The 18,062-nt window shown below is 39.0% G+C and overlaps 1 protein-coding gene across 2 annotated transcripts; it reads left to right on the top strand.

Moving 5' to 3' along the window:
- On the top strand, positions 1-15,206 carry CEP20 (centrosomal protein 20). Of its 2 annotated transcripts, none has more exons than XM_068565702.1 (5): positions 1-86; positions 3,759-3,956; positions 6,261-6,345; positions 9,916-10,052; positions 15,121-15,206. In XM_068565702.1, exons 1-5 carry the CDS (start codon positions 59-61, stop codon positions 15,195-15,197), a joined length of 525 nt encoding a protein of 174 aa, XP_068421803.1. In that variant the 5' UTR covers positions 1-58; the 3' UTR covers positions 15,198-15,206. The 2 variants fall into 2 exon arrangements, with proteins under 2 accessions (XP_068421803.1, XP_068421804.1); XM_068565703.1 differs by lacking the exon at positions 15,121-15,206 and adding an exon at positions 10,901-11,303.
- The last annotated feature ends 2,856 nt before the right edge of the window (positions 15,207-18,062 follow it).

The following is an 18,062-nucleotide window of genomic DNA, read 5'->3' as shown; positions in this document are numbered from 1 at the left end:
AGCGGGGCGGAGCTGCGCGTGCGCGCAGCCTAGGCGCGCCCCTGGGGGCCGTTGAAAAATGGCTACTGTTGCCGAGCTGAAGGCGGGTGAGTACGAATGGGAAGCTTGCCGGCTGAACTATGTCGGCCTTCAGCCTGTGAAAAGGATGGGACGAAAGGAGGGTGCGCGGAACACTAGTCAGCCTTTTCGGGGGTCGTTCTGTGACTTCAGGGCCTGCGGAGCATCCAGAGGGTGTGGCGGCCGCCGCGCGGGGGCCCTGGGGGGATGTAGTTGCATAGGGGCAATGTTTAAACCGGCTTTGAGCTGGAGGAGGAGTCCCAGGATCCCCAGGTACCTCAGAGGTCTATAGTTCTGCACCTTGGGGCTCTGGCGCATCTTTCTGGACCTCGACGGGGGCGAGGCCGTGGGCCGGGCCTTTCCCTCCGGGCTGATGATTACAATATCTAAACCACCATTGTTGGTGTTCAGCACAATCCTAAACCATTTGCTCTGCTTATGTCATTGCATCCTTACAACCACCTGCGAGGTGGGTCGCGATTTTCCATTGGGAAAAAGTGGAGGTAGAAAGGTGTCTGGCCTGGCCATTCTTCTGTGTTTTTAGGAAAAGTTCCACAAAGGTTCGAGTCCTTAAGCTGAGGACATTTGTACACCGTTAGTTGTGACGCAGATGTCCAAACAAGTAATAGTAATTATAGTTATTAGTCATCGAGCCTTATGTGTCAGGCACAGCCCAGCCCCTGTGTTACCTGATTCTGTGTATCAACCTTATGCCCATTTCGTACATTAGGAAATTGAGGCGCTGAGAGGTGAAACAGATCGACCAAAGTAATTTAGCTAGAAAGAGGCAGAGTGAGAACCTAGAGGTGCTGCACCAGGCCTGCAGGTCTTAGTTACTGAGTGATACTGCTGCCCGGCTAGTAAAACCAGTTCCATTTTTCAGGGAATTTAGGCTCTAAATCAGTGATTCTTAGAGATTTGGTGGGGAGAGTATGATTTGAGAATATGATTCAGGAATTATTGATTTAAATGTATATTTGTGGCCCAGGACTGGTGAACAATCATTAAAAAGGCATACCTCTATCCACAAGGACAGACTTGACATGAATTGGTGAACTCTCTCCCCAGGAAACACATATCACCTGTAATATTGCATGCAACTTCTGAGGATTTAAAGATACTTTGGAATATAAACCAGGTTAAGAAGCTCTTTCCAAAGAAATTGTCATGGTACAGTGTTTTAATAAACATGATAATAGAGGGCAGATCAGGATGATGGAACCCTAGAACTCTCTAGACAAGCAATGTCCTACACAGATGTAGGGAGCCCTTTATGCTTTTCCTGCATTCCTCAGCTCTGAATGTGCTTAGTGTTCAAGAGAAACCCATTGAAAATGCTTGCCAATCAGTTATCTTAGATGGGCTTTCACCTTTTTAAAGCACTTTCACCTCACATTTTTCCACCTTACTTGGTTCTACCTCTGAGACATAGAACTCATGTTGGAGAAGACAAGTGAGGCAGGAGTTAGTGATCTACCGCTGAGGTAGTGATGAGACATGCTGGGTTTCCTAACTCCAGCTTCATTAATTCTCATTTCTTTGCTGAGTTCGAGGCTGTGCTGTGTGCAAATACAGAGTAATTGGGGGGAAAATATCTCTCCGTCTAATTTCTAAAGATGGAATTGGAGAACAAGGGTTCGGTTATGATCCCAGCATAACAAAGCTGTACCTTCCTTTTATGGACCTGTTACACAGTCTGACTGGGTGAGAACTACTCTTAACACACCTGCAAAAAAGGTTGAGGGGATGAATCTAAATATAAGGGCCAAGAAAGGTTAAAGTCTAGTTTGGATTGTATCTCTTTAATCGACAAAAACCTGACTCAGCAGAAAGAGAAAAACAAATACAGTATGCTAACACATATATACGGAATCTAAGGAAAAAGAAAAAAGAAAAAAAAGGCCATGAAGAACCTAGTGGCAAGACGGGAATAAAGACACAGACCTACTAGAGAATGGACTTGAGGATATGGGGAGGGGGTGGGGTGAGATGTGACAGGGTAAGAGAGTGTCATGGACATATATACACTACCAAATGTAAAATAGATAACTAGTGGGAAGCAGCCGCATAGCACAGGGAGATCAGCTCGGTGCTTTGTGACCACCTAGAGGGGTGGGATGGGGAGGGTAGGAGGGAGGGAGATGCAAGAGGGAAGAGAAATGGGAACATATTGTATATGTATAACTGATTCACCTTGTTATAAAGCAGAAGCTAACACACTATTGTAAGGCAATTATACTTCAATAAAGATGTTTAAAGTGAAAAAAAAAAAAAAAAAAAAAACCTGACTCAGGTTTTTGTTGTTTATCAAAGCTTAAAAAAATTTCATCTCCATGCCTACTTGGATACACTCCCCGGGCTCCCTTTATTTTATTTTATTTTTGGCCGCGTTGGGTCTTCGTTGCTGTGCGCGGGCTTTCTCTAGTTGCGGTCAGCGGGGGCTACTCTTCGTTGCGGTGCGCGGACTTCTCATTGCGATGGCTTCTCTTGTTGCGGAGCACGGGCTCTAGGCGCGTGGGCTTCAGTACTTGTGGCTCGCGGGCTCTAGATTGCAGGCTCAGTAGTTGTGGCGCACGGGCTTAGTTGCTCCGCGGCATGTGGGATCTTCCCGGACCAGGACTCGAACCCGTGTCCCGTGTGTTGGCAGGCGGATTCTTAACCACTACGCCACCAGGGAAGTCCCTGGGCTCCCTTTCTGAATTGTCATTATTGTGGTGTACTTATTTATAGCATAATACAGTATTAAACTATATTTATTACACCAGTAGTATACAGCACAGTATTATAATGCCTCTAGGCAGCTCTCTGTTCTAGGCACTATGGGTGAAATGTGTTAATTCTCTGGAGTTGTTATTTAGCTATTAAGGACAACGTGAGGAAAAAAAGGTTCCAGACCACTGCAAGGGATGATGCCAATTCAGCCCTATCCATATTAGTATTTATAGCTAAATCTCATTATCATAACTATTGATATTTGTAATAATGACCCTTGCTTATCAAGAAGTTAGATTACATTCAGCATATACATCCCTGATTCCTTGAGATGGCATTGATAAAGTTACATGTTAGATTTCTAAGTAGGCTTACAATTTCAAAATCTTACTGTTTTAAGGAATTAACTCATAATTGTCTTTAACAAACAAACAAACCCCCTGAACAAAAGCCCACCTTTTTGTTCAGAATGGGCCATTTCCCAAGGGTTCTGGGTATCAGTTTTTATACAAAGGACATGACATAGTCCTTCCTTTTTGGAGTGTACTTGTTATCTTTAATCATCTACTTTCTGGACCAGAGGGTTTTAGTGACATACAGAACCTGTCTGCAGTGACAACCATTCTTGAAAAGATATGAGACACTGGGAGATAAGTTCAGGTCCCAGTAAGCTAAGTATATTTCTCTCCCCATTTTCTTCTTCACTAAAGAATGTGTATCAGGCTGTAACCTCTGACAGTGACGATGCTGGAAGGATAAACTTGCATTTGCTTAAATATATTAAAATAAATCATCGCAACTTAGGAACTTTATTTTTTATTACAAATGTGGCTTGTGGTAGCTAATGTGATGCTTGTTCAGTTTGTCATAGAGTATAGGTTGAAAGTGCGTGTTATGCCATTTACCTTTTAAGCATTTTTCTTCAAAGTGTAGCTAAGAACGACAAAATTTCTTCTGTAACTGAAGCATTAATATTTTATATTTAACAGTTTTAAAGGACACCTTGGAAAAAAGAGGAGTATTAGGGCATTTAAAAGCAAGGATTCGAGCTGAAGTTTTCAATGCTCTTGATGATGAAAGTGAACCTCGACCATCATTGTCTCATGAAAACCTTCTAATTAATGAATTAATTCGGGAGTATTTGGAATTCAACAAATATAAGTATACAGCATCTGTCCTCATAGCAGGTAAGAGGTTATTTATTGTTAGTTACCTGATATGAAATCTGCCTCTTCCCTTCTCCCAATTCTCAGAAAGTGTTTAGCCTAGAAATCTAATTCCATTACCAAACAAGTATCATCTGGGACATGACTGGGACATAAAACTCCCACGGGCTCTTTCCATAGCTTGAACAAGTTCTCGTGAGGTTTATTGTATTGTAGGGGAAAATAACTCAATAAACACTTAAACTACGTGCATACTTCGAAAAATCATAATTCCTGGCACTGACAATAAATACTTGTTTACTGGTATTGAGAGTAAACAGTTCTTTACATTTTACCCTATGTGCTGTCAGTCTTTTTTCTATGTATATGCTTTAAAAATACACACACACACACACACACACACACACACACAAATACACACACACAGATTTTATATATATTCTTTATTAAAAAATGTAAAACATTGGAGATAAAGCCTCAAAATATTGCTACCATGTATTGATCAGGCACTGTATACAAATGGATGTGAAAGCATGATATCTAAAAAGGATTAGATAATCTCTTAGAAATTTCAAATCACTGTGTTGTACACCTGAAACTAATATAATATAATATTGTGAACCAACTATACTTAAATAAAAAAAGAAAGACGAGATCAACTATACTTCAATAAAAAAAAAGAAAAGGATTAGGAAGGTAAACTCCAAACTCATTCTAGTGATGGGAGGGAGAGAAATAGTACTGGGGGGAGGGAGTCAACAGTTAAAAAGAAACTTACTTTATCTGTTAAATTTTATTTCTTAAGAAAGAAAGCAAAAGAACTGGAAGAATATGCACAGTAGTCAGGATCAGCATTGCCTCTGGGCTGGGGGAGATGAGGTTGGGAGGATGATCAAAACACCTTGCACGTACATAACTTGATTCCCTTGTTCAGGGTGTAATATGTGCTTTAAGACTGTTTGGTGCCTTGGAGATATGCCTCCTCAAAGAAAAGAGATCATGAAGCGGATTTTGGAAGAGAGAATGGATTCCTTATTTGTGGTGCTGGAACTTTCCATTCAATAGATCTTTTGTTAATATTCTAGATCTTTTATTTAATGTTAACTGAATGTTAATACCTTACCTGAATAAAGACTGATGATTTTTATTGGTTTAAGGATCTTCAATATCAGTATCTTCAGTTTCTTCAGTTTGTTATAGATGGCTATATAATACATTAATAATCAGAAAAGAAGAATATGAAAATATCACCAATTAGATGTCTTGGACTTGTGCTTACCTAGAATGGAATATAATGACAATAGTCAAGTTTCTACAGTGTCTTGGCTTTTTTTAAAAAAAATGAGGTAAAATTAACATATAAGATTCTTTACCGTTTTTAGTATATAGTTCTATGGATTTTACCAAATTCATACAGTTGTGTAACTACCACCACAATCACAATCACGATATAGAACGTTTCCATCACCTCAAAAAATTCCCTGTGTCCCTTTGTAGACAACCTCTTCTCCTACCCTCAAACCCCTAGCAACCTCTGATCTGTTGTTTTCTGTACCTATCATTTGCCTTTTCTAGAACATCATATAAGTGAAACCATGCAGGATGTAGCATTTTGAATCTGCTTCCTTTCACACAGCATAACACATTTGAGACCATGCTGTTGTTTTTCCCCTCCGAATAGCATTCCATTGTATGGTTGTGTTGATTTATCTATTATCAGTTGATAGACATTGGGGTTGTTTCTAGTTTTTGGCAGTTATGAGTCAAGCTGCTATAAACATTCATTTACAAGGTTTGGCCGAATGTTGTTTTCATGTCTTGGGTAAAGAGCTAAGAGTGGTATTGCTGGGTTGTGTGTGGTAAGTGTATGCTTACCTTTATAAGTGGATGCAACATTTTGTTCTCCTACCAGCAGAGTATGAGGGTTCCAGTTGCCCTGTATCCTTGCCAGCACTTCATATTAGTGTTCATTGTACTTTTAGATTTATTGCCGCCAAATGGATATCAGCGCTGGCATGTATTTAGTTTACAAGCTTCTTAGAAAATAGGACTCCTGAAGTCTAGTATATAGAAACAATATTTTCCCAACTCAAAATTGGGAGATTTAAAAAATAAGTTTATGTTAAACTGTATTAAAATATGCATTTAACAAAGTAGCTATTCTGAAAGTCATAAAATCACGTACAGTTGCATGTGCCTTGGCATGTGCCATCATCATTCTTCTAAAATCTGAAAAATGTGTATACCTCGTAAGTGTGGTTTTTATCAAAATCCCATTTACTTTTTACATTAATAAAGATCAGTGTTTTATGATTTTCCCCCCAGAATCTGGTCAACCCATAGTGCCATTGGACAGGCAGTTTCTCATCCGTGAACTAAATGCATTTGAAGAATCAAAGGATAATACAATGTAAGAAGTTTTTAAAAAAATAAGTTTTCAGATATTGTTGTATTAGAGTCATGATTGCATAGCAGTGGTTTTATTTCATTTTAATTCAGTAGGTATTTATTTGGGCCCAGTGTGTGTCTAGCACACGTCCACGGTGTGCAGCTGTGAGTAGGTGCTAAACGCATGTGGTTTCAGAGGACTGAGCACCCTTGCTTCATCCTAAGGGTCATGTCTCTTGGCTTCTTGATCCATCCTTTTGTTTTTTACCTGAGGCTTTGCTCTGTCAATTGTTTTCTTCCTCACATTTAACTCTTCCTCCTCACTGCTTCCTTCACTTCAACTTGGGAATGTACTCAAATCTCCCCTCTCCAAAAAAACCTCTTAACTCCTTTTATCACTGAACTTAGTGAAGATCAACCCCCTGCTTTCATTTTGTTATTACCCCCTCTTTTGCCTTCTCTGCAATTAAAATTCTCCCCTCACCGTTTATACTGAAACTATGCTCTTGAAAAACAGTGACCACTTTCTAGTAGTTTCTTAGTTTTTTTCCTACTTTAGTGTTTCTTAAACTTTTTCTAGAGGATCCCTGAATGGCAGAAAAAATTGTACCTCAGAGGCCTGGGAACATAGATCAAAGCAACTTTCTCCTAGTAAGAAATTTCTTTGAAGTCTTATGTTTTCTCTTTCTAAAAGTTTATTGAATTTTTTCATTCTACTTCATGATATAATTTCTTTACCATTAAAATGTTTTAAATGACATGCCAATTAAATTGAACTCTCCCTCAAATCTTTGTGTAAAATTAGTGTTCTGGGATCATATGCCACCTGTACTTTGTACCAGGCCCCTAGCACTAAGAGTGGGTATATATCTATTTCCAATTTGAGAAGCTCAGCTTTACTTGAGTTTCTGCAGTGTTTTGTAATATTGACAACTCTTCCTTAAAACACTTCTTCTTGTCATTTGTCTTTTATGACCCTTTACTGTCTTGGTTTTTCTGTCTCCCTAATGGTCATCACAGTTTCTTCATTGGCTCCTTTAGGGTTCCTTTAAATTTTGGGCACTCTCCCCCAAGTCTTGTCCTTAACTTTCTTTTCCTCTTGTCCCCCTGCCCACTTTTCTATGTAGTCTTGAGTCTTTAATGATGTCTCCACGCTGGTGACTCTGCTTTAAATCTTACAGAGCTCGTGAATTATGGACCTACATTTCTGCTGGCATCTCAAACTCCATGTGTCCAAATATCAAGTCCATTATTTTCATCTCTTCAAGCCCCCCTCGTAGCTTCCTCATAACAGCCATTCAGGTCTTCACCTGAGAGCTCACTTGCACTTCTGGCTCCTTCTCACTTCACAAGTCATTTTGCGAGTCTTATCAATTTGGCCTGTGCAGTAGCGCCTGTCTGTCCTCACGCCCTGCGCCGTGCAGTTCAGGAGGCGTCTGTCCCGTTTCTCTCCAGGCACTTTCTTTTCTAACTCGTGTCACGCTGCCAATAGTTTGCTTTCTGAAAGACACTTATTGCTTTAAAACATTTCCATTGAAAAGTTTTCAGATTTTAAAAAGTAATGTGGTCCATATATGGTGTAGGGTCCAGTGGAAGTCTGAGGTAGCACTAATAGTCACATTAATATTTTTCAGTGAAACTTAAGAATTTTCACGAAAAGTAGGATAAAGTGTATAATAACCTTATGTTAGGTCAAGCCATGCCACCAAATGAGTTTGTGCCAAATTTATGAAGAAAATTAGTTTTCAGAGTGTTTGTTTTTCAAAATTGCAAATAAGGCATTGTGAAGCTGTACTTTAAAAACAATTATCTCTTTTTTAAGTAGGATTTTTGAAAAAAGAAACCTTAATATTCATGAAGCTGCAGGTTAAATGTGGTAGTTTTATATTTTCTAATATGTCTTAAAAATTTTAAATCTTAGGTAAATTTTATTGTAAATTTGGAAAACAGAATTTTTTTAATTTAAAAATCTTCTTTGACCAGTTAACACTTTGGGAAACAATGGTTTAAAGTAGACAAAGAGACCTATTTTATATTCCTGTATGAAGCTTTTATAAGAGCTGAGGCATCTTACTAAATAGAGAAACTCACTCTCTTGGTTTCTTTGTGGTATGGAAAAATTGCTTTTGTGTGTAGTTGGTTATTTATTGCCGTATAACAGATTACCCCAGAAGTTGGTGGTTTAAAACAACAGACATTTATTATCAGTGGAGAGGAATCTGGGCGTGGCTTCTGTGGCTAGTCTCACTCATGAGATTGCAGTTAAGATGGTGGCCGGGGATGCAGTCATCTGAAGGCTTGGCTGGAGCTGGAGGATCTGTTTCCATGTGACACATTCACATGGCTGCTTGTCGGAGGCCTCAGTTCTTCACTACATGTACCTTTCCATGGGACAGCTTGAGTGTCCTCATGACGTGGCAACTGACTTACCCCAGAGAGAGTGACCAAGAGAGAAGGCAAGGAGGAGGCCACAATGCCGTTTATGACCTAGACTCTGAAGTTGCAAGTGCTGTCACTTAGTGCCTTACTCAGTTCCTGAGAAGTGAGTTCAGCTCACACTCAAGAGGAGAGCAGTTAGACTCCACCTTTTGAAGGGAAAGGATGTCATACTTTGAACCATCACACCTGCTAATAAGTAGATAGATTATCTCAAAAAGGCAATCCATTAAATTGATATTTTCAACTGTGATATTGGAAACAAGGGAAAACCACTCTTTATTGTCATCAGAGCAGCCTCCATTGGTGCAAGGGCACTAATGTAAATCTCCAGGCAGCATGCTGTAAGGAAAAGAATATGGGACTTGGGGTTCAAGTGTAAAGTTTGTTGACTATCTAAGCAATCTCTAGCAAATCCTCAGTGAGCTGTGGTTTTCTCATTTCTAAATTGGAGGTGATGATTATGACATCACAAGGTGGGGATAAAATGAAGGGAGAGAAGAGTGTTTTGTAAACTGTAAAGTAGCTTTTAAAATATTAGTTCTTACCCGACTCCTGTATAGCTTGCATTCATATACCATTTAATATGTGCCAGGCATGGTTCTAAGCACTTGACATTTATTAACTCATTTCGTCCATAACTGCCCTATGAGGTAGAGACTATGCTTATCCTCATTTATAGAGGAAGAAACATTTATGAGGCTGGGGACGTTAAGAATCTTGCTGAGGTCAAGTGGCAGGACCAGGATTTGAACCCAGGCAAGGATTTATTAATCCAGTAAGTATATATTGAATAGTTGTTTTGTATCCGACCATGTTAGGTAGTGGGAAATCTTATACTGGACTTCGGAGTTTAAAAAAAAAAAAGCTGATTCCTGTGCATTGATTGAAATTGTATTTCAGCTTAGGTGAGGTTTAACTTGTTAACGTGTTTTCTCTGGATTTTAAAATTGTCTTTAGAGTTAAATGGTACACTTAAATTTGAAAAAGCATGAACAGTTTGCAATTTGGATGATAACCATGCATCTTTTTTCTTTTGAGTCTGGTGAATTATTTGGCTGTTTTCGTGTCAGAGGCTACCTTTTAAAGAGTAGATATTTTTAAGCTTTTCCTATTTATTCAAATTGAATTGATTTTGATTTTCTTCCTGCTATAGACCTCTTTTGTATGGAATTTTAGCTCATTTCTTGCATGGAACTAAGGATGACATCCAAAATACATTTCTGAAAGGGTCTTCACTTCAGCCTCCAAGCCCAAATCTTGGCAGACAACCTAATGGAAGAAAGCAAATGGGTATGAGTTTTCTGAGACTTATCATTTAGCTATCAGCAAGTATATTTTCTTCCTATCTGTTTTTATCTTTGGAACAGTTTTTCCTAAGATTTTGAGTCAAAGTTTAATTCCATTTATATCCAGTATAGTTAGCCTGTGTTATTTATACTCAGAAAAACAATGCTTTTCAGAAGGAGAATCTTGCGAGGGGTGGGGAGATGACTAGACAAAATTCTTAGATATAATTTCTATAAAGAAGTGTTGAAAAACTTGATTTTTACATAGATTTGTACTCTTTGGAGTAGCTTATTAGATCCTTAGCATACTAAAGAAAGAGCTTTTTATCACATTATCAATTTTTTTCCCTCTAAGACTGAAAAAAGGCAAGATTGCTGAATATAGATAGAGCAGTCAGAGGTTTATGTGTTGTCCTTTGCATTTCCAGGATTTTTTTTGAGGGGGTGGGGGGAATACTCTTTGTGGTAGCGTTGTAGTTATCTATAAATAAATTCTTAGGAGAATAGCTCATATTTCTTTTAAGAATGCTCACTCTTCCAATGAGGTTTCAGTTGTTTTGATTATATCAGCAATAGGACCTCAATTTGATAATCTAAGTTGAATGGTTTATAGCTCAGTGTTTCCAACTATGGTTGAGAGTTGATCTCTCTTTTTAAGGATAGTCATAGGTGGGGCTCAGGCAGCTGATTATCAGAACAAATATAAATCTTTTTTCTTGAACCTGCACCCTTGGCAGTGAAAGCATGGAGTCCTAACCACTGGACTGCCAGGGAATTCCCAGAACAAATATAAATCTTGACTGTTGAAATAAACTTTTAAGAAACATCTAAAGTGCAAATTGTCTTTTGCAGTTTTCCTGAACTGCCATGAGCAATATTGATCATGTTGGGCTTCCCTGGTGGCGCAGTGGTTGAGAATCCACCTGCCACTGCAGGGAACACAAGTTCGAGCCCTGGTCCGGGAAGATCCCACATGCCGCAGAGCAACTAAGCCCGTGCACCACAACTACTGAGCCTGCACTCTAGAGCTCGCGAGCCACAAATACTGAGCCCACGTGTCACAACTGCTGAAGCCTGCGTGCCTAGAGCCCGTGCTCTGCAACGAGAGCAGCCACCACATGAGAAGCCTGTGCACCTCAATGAAGAGTAGCCCCCACTCGCCGCAACTAGAGAAAGCCCGCGAACAGCAACGAGGACCCAACACAGCCAAAAATAAATAAATAAAAAATAAATAAATTTTTTGAAAAAGAAAGTATTTAATGGCCTTTTGAGATAATTGTGAATATTTAAAAAAATATATTGATCATGTTAAATACTTACTCTGTCTCTTAAGATCTGAAAGCAAAATATGTGTGAATCAGGGTGATCTCTTGGAGGTAGTTCTGACTTTACTAGGAGTTATCCTTCTATATATCTTAGAATTCTAAGTCCATGGAACATTGGAAAAGAAATCATTCCCATCTACTTATTTTACAGTTGAGAAAACCAAGACTAAGAGGTTCATTGACTCATCTAAAGCCTGTAGCTGATCATTTTTAGCAGAGTCAGCACCCTTGATTGCCATTCCTGTACACTTTCCAGTTAAAGAATATGGAGAAGTTTTCTTAGTTCCTTTTTCAAGTATTGGTAAGGAACTGTCATTATTGCCTACTATTTGGCAAGAACTTAAAAAACAAAACAAAACACACGGTACAAGAGTAGATCTCTAAACATCAGTAGTATAATGTGAAATTCCCTCTAACCTCCTCCCTCCTTGCCTCTCCCTAATGCCTTGATTTCCCTCCCCTCCACAGAAGGTAGTGCTGTTAGCAGCTTGGTGGGTGTCCTTCAGGAGTCATTTCTACGTATTTAAATTTATATACACTGTTCCTGTACATATTATCCTACAGTTTGCTTTTTTCACTTGTTTTATCAATTTATGTAGATCTGCTTCTGCTACCTTTCTGTAGTATTCCATAGTACTATTGCTAATCAATAGTACTATTTACTGATCTACTTTTGTTTTTGTTTGTTTTTTGTTTTTGGCTGCGTTGGGTCTTCGTTGATGCTCGTGGGCTTTCTCTAGTTGTGGTGAGCGGGGGCTACTCTTAGTTGCGGTGTGTGGACCTCTCACTGTGGTGTTTTCTCTTGTTGTAGAGCACGGGCTGTAGGCGTCTGGGCTTCAGTAGTTGCGGCACGCGGGCCCTAGAGCGCTCGGGCTTCAGTGGTTGTGGCTCACAGGCTCTAGAGCGCAGGCTCAGTAGTTGTGGCGCACAGGCTTAGTTGCTCCACGGCATGTGGGATCTTCCCGGACCAGGGATTGAACCCGTGTCCCTTGCGTTGGCAGGTGGATTGTTAACCACAGCACCACCAGGGAAGTCCTACTTTTGTATGTTTTAAATTTTTTGCTTTTACAGTATTGCAGGGTAGCATTAGTATTTTTCTTATGTGGATGCCTAGAAGTAGAATTGCTGGTTCAAAACATATGCATATTAAAAAATGTAGGGCTTCCCTGGTGGCGCACTGGTTGAGAATCTGCCTGCCAATGCAGGGGACATGGGTTCGAGCCCTGGTCTGGGAAGATCCCACATGCCACGGAGCAACTAGGCCAGTGAGCCACAACTACTGAGCCTGCGCGTCTGGAGCCTGTGCTCCACAACGAGAGGCCGCGACGGTGAGAGGCCCGCGCACCACGATGAAGAGTGGCCCCCGCTCGGTGCAACTAGAGAAAGCCCTGGCACAGAAACGAAGACCCAGCACAGCCAAAAATAAGTAAATAAATAAATAAATAAATAAATAAATAAATAAATAGGAAAAAAAAAGCATTAGATGGAAATCTATAAAAAAAATAAATAAAAAATGTAGTAGATATTAATTCCCCTCCAAAAAGGCTTTACCACTTTACATACTTGCCAAGAATATATGATAATGCCAGTTTCTCTTTAATTGTCACCAGTGGATATTGTACACATTAACACGTGTTAACACAGCAAACCCATGACATTGGTATTTTTAGTTCCAGTTGGGTGGGTGGGGGCAGGGTGTGCTAGAGAGGATGCAAGAGTCCTTGGATTACCTTGGCTCCTGTCTGTATAAAGTGCCAGAGACATCAAAGATTCGAGTTCAGGTCAACAAAGCTTTGGGTACCTATTCTGTGGAAGACTCAGAAAGGAGAATGAGTGCACTAATAGGAGAACAGTGATATTGCAAATTATTTTTCTTGATCATCAAAAATGTTACTGGCACAACAGGGACCTCGTTGTGCAATGAATTGTGAAGAATTGTTAGCCCCAAATTGCATTATGTTTCAGTAATACATTTAGGCATTCCATTTACTTTCTCAACTCCAGCTTATTGTGTGAAAGATACATAAGTTTTATTTGACAACATTGAGAAATTATAAAGGTATTAAAATAATTATTCTTCAGATTATATACCTTCTATCTACACAAAGTCATCCAGCTGAAATATAAAACACTAGAATTAAATTCTCTTATTTGAAGATAAGTCCAAAGCCTGCCATCATGAAAGCACTTCCTTTATTAAAGCTTTCAAAGTACAAAAAGAAATGAAGAGGGTTTATATAACAGGCACTCTCACCTTTGAAATGGTAGCCAGTTCATTAATGCTGCTGATGTTAGTGCTTGTAATATTGAAAGCAAGGTAGTTTTTGCTGTAAATAAAAGCCCAGATATTTTATAATAGAGAAAATCATTATCAGCTCAACATTATTGCACATCTATGAAGTACATGAGTGACATACTTCACTCTTTTATAACACTTTTCTAGAAAACCTAAAATGGTTTTGCCCTAAGGATGTTGTTGATCTTGTTCTTCCAGCAAAGTTGCCTAACACTGAGGGGGATGAATTTTCCAGACCTGTGGTAGTGTTAGCACTCTGCACTGCCTCTGAGGATGAGGACTGCTCTGGACTAGCAAGACTGTGTGTACATCACCTTGTCCTCAGAATTAGCAAATCTAGTGTGCATTTTTGGTGCTACAATTGCATATTTCTAACAACTTGTCTAAATTTGTATTTTTTTGTCTCCTGTTATCAAAATGGTCATTAAAAAGGTTTTGTTTTTTTACTTGTAGAGAGTGTTTGGGGAATTGGGGGTTAGGGTTGGGGAGGTTCATGTTTTCTTAGGAATTTAGTTTGTGCATCGTATTTTTTTTTTTTTTTTTTGGCTGCGCTGGGTCTTCACTGTGGTGCGTGGGCTCTCTAGTTGTGGCACGCAGGCTTAGTTGCCCTGTGGCATGTGGGATCTTAGTTCCCTGGTTGGGATCTTAGTTCCCCGACCAGGGATCGAACCCATGTCCCCTGCATTGGAAGGTGGATTCTTAACCACTGGACCACCAGGGAAGTCCCTGTGCGTTGCATTTTTGTCGCATTTGGATGTTAAGTCTCTTTAGGTTCTTTTAATAGAGAATACTTCTGCCCACTACCCTCTCCCCCAGGACAAAAGAAATGGATCAGACATAACTAGGGCCCTTTCTTTACTATTCTGGAGCACAGTGTGTGGTCACAGGGGCTCTGGGCTTCTCTGAACCTGCATGGAACTTTCTTGTTTTGTTTTTGGCTGAAGAACATTTTCTACAGTTTCTCGGAGGATTTTCGGATTTTGGTAGGAAGTTGTAAACCATGCTAGTTTTCTTCTTGCCGCAAGAGGGTGCTGCTGGGAGGATTTCTATTTGAAGAAAGGTTTTTTGTTTTTGTTTTTTTTCTTTTTAGTTGAGCTTTGGCATCCCTCAAAATACTAATTGAATACACAGTCCTTTCTTGTGAATTCCATTCCTTACATACAGTGTAAGTTTGTAAGTACTTACCCATGGGTTTACTCCAGGGTGTACTCTATTCACTTAAAAAAAAAAAATAGGAAACACTTGTGAATAATTAGAGTGAGTCCCTAGTACTAAACATTTCTGATTTCTTCAATAGTGTTTAAAAAAAACCTTTTTTTTAATTGTCCTAAGCCATCTAAGGAACTCACACAATATTAAATATATAATATCCTATAATATATGTAGATAAGTTTGCCTGCTGCCCATTTTTACTTGGGATGAGTACTGACCTTTGCTTCTGTTCATTGCAGAGGACCACCTACAGAAGGAGCAGGGGAGGCGCGCCAACACTGAAAACCTGCACGCTTCTCCCGCAATGAAGAGATGACATTTCCATTTGGAGCGTTTTTTCTAAACTTGTATGTATTAAATAACTTATTTATTCTCCTAATGTTACCAGAATTCATCACTAGTGTTTGTACTTTGTGGAAATGTGAGTTTCTGCAAAACCTTTAGCCCCTTGTGTTTTACTGCATTTGTGAATAAAAGCTAACTCTGTCATCTAGCTTACCAGATTTGACTTGAAAGAAAATGTGTTGTTTTTAGGAAGATTTTAAAGGCCCCTAAATTTTTGAGAAATGAAAGGGTTTTTTAGTACCCTATAAATTCTTCTAAAAAAATAATCAGGTCTTTATAGCCATATGCTCTGTTCTTTTTTTGGCTGTACCACATGGCTTGCGGGATCTTAGTTCCCCAAACAGGGATTGAACCCAGGCCCCGGCAGTGAAAGCGCTGAGTCCTAACCACTGGACTGCCAGGGAATTCCCTGCTCTGTTCTTTACCATGGCACATTAATTAAATTTCCTTCAGGCTGGAATTATGTGGATTTACAGGAAAATTCATTCATGTTTAAAAAAAAAAATTTAAAAGAACACCAAAACCAGAAAAAACTATAATTCCTATAAAGTTTGATTGTTTTGTGGGGTGGAACTAGCTATTTTTCAGATAACCATTTATAATTAGGTTTAAATATCTGAATTACTACCTAAATTTGAACTTTAAAACTTGGTAACGATGTACTTCTTCTTTACGTAGACAGTTTGGCTTCTCCTAGAAGATTTAATTAAAAGGTGTGTGTGGGGGAATAATTCTTTTAATTCTGCTGTAAGTAAAACAGTTTATTATGTGAAGAATGTGGAATAAACATGAAGAGACAGGCTTTATGAGAAATACCAGAAAGTACCTTTTAAAAGATGGCATTGTTTAACTTCCATGTGGCTTTCAGCTGTGCAATTACAAGATGAGCTATGAAAGGGCCAACCCTTACTTGTATGGGCTCTGAATGTCTTATTAAATGGCGATTTTTATTCTTGGGGTAGAAAAATAGTAAGAGCTCTTATAATGCCATCTCTAAAATGCTACTTTGATATTTATTGACATTTTTATAATGTGGAGTCTTCAGACTGATTTCACTGAAAACAACAAACTATTATAGTAGACACCTGATTGGCACAAATCATAAGGTGTATTCAGAACAAAACTGCATGGGCGCCTGTACACTGACAACATTTAGCTTAAACATTTTCCACAGGGAAGGTGATAAGGGCTGTAGTTGACAGAATTGGCGTTCTTTTCAGGGTATAGATTCTGTGCTACTTTTGGAAATTATTGAAACTTGATTTTATTTTTGGTGCTAGTCTGGGTTCAGTCCTTACAGATTAACCAAGAATTTTTATCTGAATGCAGAAAATTATTAAAGAAATTGCCTTAAACCATACTTTACAAGTCAAAGGATTTTGAGAGGCCCTTATTGGTGGGCTAAAATTACATATACAGATGTAGAAGTATTATAAGGGCTCATTTCCATTTTTTAAATGAAATCTATAGTACCTGATTACAATTATGAATTCCATTGTATTGTATGCGGAGTATAAATATCTGAATTCTTCTTAGAGGATTTAGTTTACATGCAGGGTTGTTGGTAGTGGACACTGTTTACCTCAGGAATTGCAATCATGCAGGACTAGGTTAAGAAAAAATGCTGGAGTTTGTCATTTTGGATACTGATATAAAATCATCAAAATAGAAGCTAAACAGAATTGTCACATGTAGTCTATAGCGCATTTGTATGCATAATTCTATAACTGGTTTGTACCTAGGCAACTTTTATACTTTCAGTGTATCATTTAATAAAAAAAAAAAAAATTTAAGCAACTCACCTTTGTGCAAAGGGCGTTCCTCTGACTGTTCTGTCATCAAGAGATGTCCACTGGAACCAGAAGAAGGCTTGGCGATGGCTCCCTAGGCCTTCATTCGGGATCTCCAGGAACCTAGTTGTTGGAGGGAGCAGAGTAAGGTTGAGGGTACTTGGCATCAGCCATATCACCCTGGGACGATTATTCTTCATAGGGTGGCAGTGGTAGGGGCTGGTGGTGTTATTCTCTGAGGGGACAGTATCATAATCTGTGGGGCCACATATGGCTTGAAAAAGTGCATTTAGTATTATTATTATTATTTTTGGCCATGCCACGTGCCTTGTGGAATCTTAGTTCCCTGACCAGCGATTGAACCCGGGCCCTGGCAGTGAATGCTCCGAGTCCTAACCACTGGACCGCCAGGGAATTCCCATATGTTCTAGTAGTTTAAATAGGTTCCTGAGCTGAGACATTTAAATTCAAGGAAGGAAAAGACAAAAATAAACATAGAGGACCCATCAAACTCTTCTCATGAACTCATCAACTAAATTAGTACATCACTGCTGGTGGTTTTCATGAGGTTGTTGGGAGAAGTTATCCTCCAGACACGCAGGAGAAGTTTTAGGAGAAAACTTATACAAAAATAGGATGGGAATTGGACTTGAAGAGGGATTTAGGAAAAGTAGACATTTAAAACTTTGGCAATGTAAAAACTCATAGCAAGAGCAGAGGTGGCGTTTGAAGATGATAAATTTAAGCTTAGCATATATGCTTGCTTAGAATAAACTAATAGCTTTATAATTATGTGCAAGAACACATTTATATATGACTCACATGCCTGTATGATTATGTAAAATTTGATGTGTTCTTTTAACCTGAAGCCAAGTGTACATGAATGATTAACATTTGTGAAAATATGCCTTTAAAGGCATTTAGGACAATGCTTCCCAGCCACTTGGCATTTCATTTTTGTAACAACCATTCTGCAAGGATTGTGTGGTCTTCATTAATTTTTTTAAATGAAAGTGAGGTAAAATTATCTTTAAAAAAATAGACAA

Source organism: Eschrichtius robustus, chromosome 16, assembly GCF_028021215.1.
Source record: "Eschrichtius robustus isolate mEscRob2 chromosome 16, mEscRob2.pri, whole genome shotgun sequence".
Taxonomy (NCBI): domain Eukaryota; kingdom Metazoa; phylum Chordata; class Mammalia; order Artiodactyla; family Eschrichtiidae; genus Eschrichtius; species Eschrichtius robustus.
The sequence above is the reverse complement of the archived record's forward strand: the minus strand, read 5'-3'. Positions and strand labels throughout refer to the sequence as shown.

Excerpts from the sequence above, each read along its gene's own strand:
- CEP20 (XM_068565702.1), top strand. The coding sequence starts at position 59 with ATGGCTACTGTTGCCGAGCTGAAGGCGG. Across the intron at positions 87-3,758 it reads TGTTGCCGAGCTGAAGGCGG|TTTTAAAGGACACCTTGGAA; the intron begins GTGAGTACGAAT and ends TATATTTAACAG. Across the intron at positions 6,346-9,915 it reads GAATCAAAGGATAATACAAT|ACCTCTTTTGTATGGAATTT; the intron begins GTAAGAAGTTTT and ends TTCCTGCTATAG.